At 36.8% G+C, this 8086-nt stretch overlaps 1 protein-coding gene across 1 annotated transcript; it reads right to left on the reverse strand.

Annotated features, from left to right (window-relative positions):
* Positions 1-6538: 6538 nt before the first annotated feature.
* LOC113115500 (class A basic helix-loop-helix protein 9-like) lies at positions 6539-7605 on the reverse strand. Its single transcript, XM_026283091.1, has one exon. It carries the CDS (start codon positions 7450-7452, stop codon positions 6634-6636), a length of 819 nt encoding a protein of 272 aa, XP_026138876.1. The 5' UTR covers positions 7453-7605; the 3' UTR covers positions 6539-6633.
* Between the last annotated feature and the right edge of the window lie 481 nt (positions 7606-8086).

Here is an 8086-nt window from a genome sequence, read left to right on the forward strand (position 1 = left end):
GGCTAAAGCTTGCTGAAGAACGTATGTGAGAGCACCTGGATTTTGATCAACCTTATTTGTATTTACAAAATGCGTTCATGAGCAAATTTGCTTTATGTATTTCCCCAGCATTGAAATCAAGCACATATACTGTAAATGTTAGGAAACATGATTGCTGGCTGTATATCGATATCCATGGACCACTGGATCTTTGGTAAGTTGTAAGGAACATTACATTGAGTCCAACAACCTTTAGTTTAATCTGAATATAATATTTTTTTCTTATTACTTGCTTTTTCTCAGATTTCCTATTAAATCCAGTCATGCAGCAGGGATTTTTGCCACTCCGTTCAGCTGAGGGGGCACGTTCCGTTGGGAAAGTGACGTCAGTGCATACCCTCTACACAGTGATGTTGATGGGTTGTATTGCATTTTTGTACTGTTTTTGAGCATTAATCCAAAATAAATAACTAAATAAAGGCTATGCCGATTAGCATTGCAATATAAATAAACATCATGCATATGAAAATACTTAAGATTACTTAAAAAAAAACTAAAAAACGCAGATAACTATATACTGTCCTAATCCTGTGCTGATTCTCATCATGTTCTATCATACAAAACATTTCTTTTTGAGCTTTATTCAGCAACAGTAACAGCTGGATGCCTTTGACCATATAAGGGAGTTCCTGGAAAGACATTTGTTTCATTACTCCTGTGAGTCAGGCTTGTGGACTTTCTGCAAGGGTGCCCTCTGGTGTCGATTATGAATGAATTAACACTCCACGATGGTGCTGGCGCTAGATTATTGCATGTCATATTAACGTGTAGTATATTACACAATATTGTGACACCCCTAAAACACCATAAGGATATTTCAGTATTTGAATATCATGATTATCATCAGTAGCAGTATATCATGACGCCTCTAAGACTATAATGTTCTGTTTATTATACTGTAAGTGCATGCTGGAGTTTCACCGTCTGTAGCTTTACATTTTCAAGTTCTTTAAAGCCAGGTGGATTCTGATTGGCTGCAATCTGTTTGAATAAAGAAGCAAGCTTAACTACAACAGTTTTGGTGACCTTTGACTTTCATTGTATGGAAAAAGAGACATTTCTCCAAATCTTCTAAACGTAAATTATGGTAGAATTTTCATTTTTGGGTAAACGATCATTTTAATGTAATGATAATGATTTATCATATATTCTATAATCTTCTATAATACAATACTTTTTTTAGGCTACCTGACAAAACACTTCACAGTGTGTAGCCTATCTGTCATTATGGAAACAGCAAGCATTTCAAATCAGTCTCAAAGCAATCACCTGGAACTGATAAAGGTTAGTGGTCAGTAAAGGGTAAGGTTTTTGCAGACAGAACAGGCTGATGTGCACGTCATTTCTGTCTCCTGCCGTCATCCATTCAGCACTGTGGAGAAAAGTTCTCTCTGAATATTTTTTGTGTCTTACCCTGAAGGCAATAAATCAAAGTATCGACTTTGTGCATGTATAACTGTGTAGCAGCCTGTGTGTGTGTTGAGGTGTGGGAATAAGTGCTGATCTGTCACAGGAGCTCAATGACAAGAATGACTCTGTAGGAGTTAAAGGAAGGACACACTCAAAAAAAACTTGCAGCAGAAGAGACAGGGTTTCTGTATCGGGCTCTCACACAAATCTCCTGACTAGCCTCTACAAATTCATGGAAGGGGAGCTGAAGGGGTTGTGAAAAAAGAGATGGAAAGACTTAATATCTCTCAGTGGACACACCATAGCCTTGTTCTGTTGTTTCTCTCTATTCATCCATGGATTATTTTTGGAACAAATTGCAAATTAAGTTAGAGCTTGTGCAGTCAACAGCATTGAAAATACCTTTTGATATTTAGGTGACCTCATCTCCCAATTGATTTACCTTGATGGTGGTAATTTATTGTTTGCTTTCATCTTCCAATGAAACTTCAAGTAGAAAACAGAGAAAATATATGCAGAATATTAGAATTGAGATAAATGCTGAGCCATAGCATAGCAGTAAGTGCATATGTTTTTGTGGCCAATGCATGTTTAAACTGTGACCTTCAGTTTTTACATAGTGATTTCCTGTTACTTTCTAATGAAACTGTCTGATGAAAGAGACAAAAAATAAATCATATAATTAAATCAATTATAACGAATGTGTAAATTCTGATGCTGAGTAATGACCATTCATAAGTTTAGTTTCCACAAAGAGAGTTTCATAAATGAGATGCATTGGGGAAAAAAAGAAAAAGAAGAAAGTCATTTTCTTTGACAAGGAATCACATTTCTAGCTGTTAAAAGTTAACATTATGCAGAGGAAGTGTCTGTACATAAATTGCAGCAGCGCATAATACATCATATCATAGACATGATGAACGATTATCTATGCGTGAATCAGACTCATGTCTGACACAGGTTTCCATGCATCATTTATTTTTATATTAATTATATATTAAATTAAAATTGCTCTACATTAAAGTATTTTATGCTCACCAAGGCTGTATTTATTTGATCAGAAATATTACAATATTTAAAATACAATTTAAAATACTTTTATTGAATATTAATTATGTTGCTATCACAGATTAATTATGTATGCATGTAAATGTAAAATGTAATGTGTTTCTATGATGGCAAAGCTGAATTTTTAGCAGCCATTACTCCAGTCTTCAGTGTCACATGATCATTCATAAATCATTCTAATATAATGATTTGAGTATAGACACACACACACACAAACACACACACACACACACAGGTGTGCTGGTCATATAGTTAGAATATCATCAAAAAGTAGATTTATTTAATTAATTCTATTCAAAAAGTGAAATTTGTATATTTTATTCATTCATTACACACAGACTGATATATTTCAAATGTTTATTTCTATTAATTTTAAAGATTCTAACTGACAACGAAGGAAATCCCAAATTCAGTATTTCAGAAAATTAGAATTTTGTGAAAAGGTTCAATATTGAAGACATTTAACTCAAAACACCTGCAAAGGCCTTTAAATGGTCTCTCAGTCTAGTTCTGTAGGCTACACAATCATGGGAAAGACTGCTGACTTGACAGTTGTCCAAAAGACGACCACTGACACCTTGCACAAGGAGGGAAAGACACAAAAGGTCATTGCAAAAGAGGCTGGCTGTTCACAGAGCTCTGTGTCCAAGCATATTAATAGAGAGGCGAAGGGAAGGAAAAGATGTGGATTTCCTTTGGAAATCCACATCATTTTGCAGAGGACAAAAGAGTCTGGAGGAAGAGAAGAGAGGCACACAATACACATTGCTTGAGGTCCAGTGTAAAGTTTCCACAGTCAGTGATGGTTTGAGGTGCCATGTCATCTGCTGGTGTTGGTCCACTGTGTTTTCTGAGCTCCAAGGTCAACGCAGCCGTATACCAGGAAGTTTAAGAGCACTTCATGCTTCCTGCTGCTGACCAACTTTATGGAGATGTAGATTTCTAAAAATCCTTTCTTTGTATTGGTCTTAAGTAATTACATTTTCTGAGATTCTCAATTTTGGATTTTTCTTAGTTGTCAGTTATCATCATCAAAATTAAAAGAAATAAACTTTTGAAATAAATCAGTCTGTGTGTAATGAATGAATATGATATACAAGTTTCTCTTTTTGAATGGAATAAGTTAAATAAATAAACTTTTTGATGATATTCTAATTATATGACCAGCACCTGTATGTATATATATATATATATATATAGGCTGATTGACATTTTTTTGTGGAAACTCTGCTTTTTAAATACGAAGTTCAAAAGAAATTAATTTACCAAAAATATTTTTTAATAGTATAAGAAATTTGTCACTTTTATTTAAATGCCTCATTGCTGAATAAAAGTATTAATTTATTTTTTACTTACTGACCCCAAACTTTTGTGTGTGGGCAGAGGCAAAACATAATGCTCACAGTAATTGTCTTGCAGTTGTGGAACTTCTCTGACTTTGCCACATCAAATCTGTACTAATTTGCATAAAGTTAAATTCTTCTAAACTCTATTGCGTCCCTGAACAAGCCCACAGGTTTGCTGTCACTCACATGGTTATAAATACACTGTTTTTACAAAACAAGCAGCAAAATACCTTGCTGCAAATCGCTCAGTATAAACACCCTCTTAGAGTTACTGTAGGTCACTGATCAATATCCTTATTTCCATTCAAACAGTCACATAGGCCATTTTCTTAGTCTTGAGCCAATAATGGTACAAGCCTATAATGGGTTCATTAGATGAGACCAGCTCAAACAACCTCCTCTGTACAAGACAGTGATCCCGACGGTGATCATCTCCACTGTCATAGAGCAATCTGTCACTTAGCTGGCTAGCGGTTAGCCTTTGCCCAATCCATCAGGAGTGTGTGCACTCCAGTGTCAGCTGGACTCTGAAAAACATGAGACTTGCTGCTCACAGGGTTGTTTATGTGGCGATGGATTCATCTGTCTTCTATCCGGCAACTGGCTTTTGTTAGACTTAAACTGTTTATGCTCCCATTGACATGTTGTGTTAGTCATATAAAATGTCTCGAAGGTTCTCAGAGAACTGAGGCCTTAAAAGGATTCGTGGCAAAGACATGAACTTATTAAACCCTACCATTTGATGAAATTATAATAAGCCCTAGATGTGTGGGGTGTCTGACTTTTACGTATTCAAGTGTGGGGGTTCAATACAAATCAGTGGTATATCTGAAGCAATGGCACAGGATTTTGGGAAGGCGAAAGCTAAAGGTCAAAGGAATAGTTCACCCAAAAATTAAAACTCTGATCATTTACTCACTCATTGTCAATTTATTTCAGACTTGTAGCGGTCAAATAGCGCTTAATATCTATTGATGACATGAAAATATATGGAAGTTGGAAAATAATTCATTTTGTGTTGCAGATCAAAACAAATTGAGGAGACCATATCATTTCTGGGTGGATTATTTGATCATCTTCGTGCTTTTAATCCAATAACTTCAGCTGTATATCAATCCACAATATACAGGTTAACTGAGTTCAGAACAACAAATCAAAACTGTTCGTCTTTTTGAATAAAAACAAATCTGATGAATTAGTTTTGATGCGATGTAGTCTGGTCTTGTATGTATTTGCTGCCCTCAAGTGGCCCACTTGTGTAGCGACCAAAAAAAACATAGTAATCTGCAAGTCAAAAACACACAGATTTCGTTAGATGTTTGGCATGACTTCATTTACAAATACTTTCCCACAATTCTTGAAATCTGAACCCGTTATTAGGATCAGTCTGACTGAATTTGAGCCCTACTTACTCAAATGACAATGCTTTTGAAATTACTGCACAAAATTGCCAGTTGTTACTTGGCTGCCAGTTCTGTCAAAAAACGAGAAACATGAAATCACACCATGTGAAGGAGGTGGAGATGAACAGAATCGGAATTTCCCCTGACTGGACATGATCAAGAGACAAAGCTGAGTCATATTTGCCTTGAGGGAGCGCTGAGCTCCTTCCTGTTCCTCGTTCCCCCATCTTACTGGAATCAACTCCCTTTATCAGTCCTGGGGGGGAGACCATCACTGCCCACTTCTGCAGGAATAATTTCTCTATTACATTATTATTTTAAGACACTTGCTAATTTGCAAATCTCAAAAAGCCTGAACACTATCTTAAGAAGGACTTTCTGTCTCTTAATGAGGAAATGTATTTTGGTGTTGAATTCTTCAACTGCATGAATTATGTTTAAAGTCACATTTCTAAAGATGCACAACAAATCCTGTTAGAATAATTACAGAACAAGTAAATTTGACAATAGAAACCAGATTGTGACTTTATGTATCAGTAATCATGCTTTGTACACAATTACTGTATTAGGCTACAAATGTATTGTTTGTTACATGGATAAAAGACTTGCTGTCATTTTTTTTATTTTTCCCTGTCAGTAACCATTTACTGACTGTGGCCACTTTGTTTAACAGGAAAGTGTGAAAATGATGACATGCATACTGACATGCAGGCAAAGTTTTGCAAGAATTAAAACTCATAAGAAATAACTACTACTCAAAGTAAAAACAATAAATAGTCAAATAACACTGAAATGAAAAAAGCCAAAATGATTGGAAATAAAGAAGGAAGATACAAAGCTGCAATTGCAAGATGTAAAGTCACAAAGCCAGATTTAAAGTCATATTACAACAAACTGTACATGCTCAAATTGTGAGATTTAAAGTTATATTGGGAGAAATAAAATTACAATGAGGAAAACAAAAATAAAGTTTCAGTTATGACTTTGCTTAGGAAGCAGGTACAGACTTCCACATTAAGATGGATCAGGATCAGGTATCACTATAAAAATAATGTGAATCTTCTTCGGTGTTCTAACGGTTTAACCAAAATTAATTTGACTGCACTAAATGTACCAATAATCTTGTTGTTAGAATGAGTACATAAACTGTATTACATTTAAAATATATTTATACTTTTTGAGTCAGGTTTATAATAAGCTGCTTTATTTGAGGATTTGTGCATATAAAAAATATATATGAATTATTAAGTACAAAAAATGTAAAATGTACAGTATTTTTTTTAACCTGAGCAATGGATCCAAACATAATCTTCACATTACTATATTTATAGATTGCTAATGTTTTTCAACATAATTCTAGCATTTAGTCAGTGCATACTCAGGGATTGTTGGTATCCATGATACTGAAGGTAACCTAGCTGCCAAGCCAAAGACGGGTTAGCAGAGTCTGCATAAGTGTCCAAATGATTCTGATGGCAGGTGACCCTCGTCCCATGTTGATATCCAGCTCCTCCACTGTAGTAATCACTGCTTTGGTCCTCCCAGTGGTGACTGTAGCATCCATGGCTCACGTGTACCTGACTGTTGGTTGCGCAGTGACCATAGTGAGAAGATGGTACAGAGTTCGATATGTCCTGGTACAAAATCCCAGGTATCTCTGGAGAAACTGTGAGGGGCTCTGGATGATGGGGAGTGTAGTTTTCCATCGGTTCCTGGAAAGTTCCTGTCTTCTTGGGCAGAGAAGGGTTGTCTTCTGGCTGTCTGTAACACTCTGTATGGATACACGGAGGCACATGTGCTTCGGTGTCTGAATGTGTCCGCAGATATAAAGACAGTGTTGAAATGTGGTGGATGGCACGGCGGAGAGTGGCGATCTTGGATAAACGCTTTCCGCTAAGGTCGTGTTTGAGGACAGTGCGCAAGGCGTTGAAGGCCTGGTTGTAGTCCAGTATGCGCTTCCTCTCTCGGATGTTGGCGGCGACTCTCCGTGCTTTGGACCGCTTAGGCCGAGTACGCCTCTTAGTCGTTTTGATTCCCTCTGTGTCACTGGGGCTGGATGACACTGAGCGCTCTGAACGAATCTTTGCAGGGCTTTCGCTGCTAAAGTCGTCATCCTCACCCAAAGGACAATCCTCCAACTCATCCTCTGAAACTTCAGATTCTGTACTGGTGCTGCCCAGACTCATTGTTGTCAACTTGTTGTCCTCTGCGAAATGCAAATCTTAGCTTTGGTTTGAGAGATGATAATTCTTGTGACCTGTGTGAACTAGAAACAGTTTGCTTTGCAAATCAACCGCATGTTGGAATCCACTCCTCACCTTTTAGATCAGATCTGTCAGTCTCGGAGCAGACGAGAGGGGTTTTTAAAGGCAATCTGTGGATGTGTCACGTGAGCCAGCTGCCTATAAGCAAAGGTGTATTCTGTGTTTACAAGTGCCCTCCAGGCAAGTGTAGACATCAGTCAACAGGCTTTGACACACCTCCTAAACACACAGGATCTGATCTTTCCAACTAAGCCATGCTGAAAATGAGGAATGGCATTTGCAAAGCTAACAGATGCATGTAACTCCTCGGAGTGTATGTTTGGTTTTGACAGTTATATATTGATATTGCAGATGCGTCCTTCTCATAAATATTATGGAATCATGGGTCATTCATATTTGTATTTAGCAAAAACAGCTCTGGGGATACACTCTGGGGATACACAATGAAAATGAAAAAAATTACATGAGGGTAAGCAAGCTACAATTTGTATCAAGCTACAATTTGTATTTTCGGGTGAACTACTCTTTTAAGCAAAAAAGAGTTCTAAAAGAAACG

This window comes from Carassius auratus, chromosome 15 (assembly GCF_003368295.1).
Source record: "Carassius auratus strain Wakin chromosome 15, ASM336829v1, whole genome shotgun sequence".
NCBI classification, from domain to species: domain Eukaryota; kingdom Metazoa; phylum Chordata; class Actinopteri; order Cypriniformes; family Cyprinidae; genus Carassius; species Carassius auratus.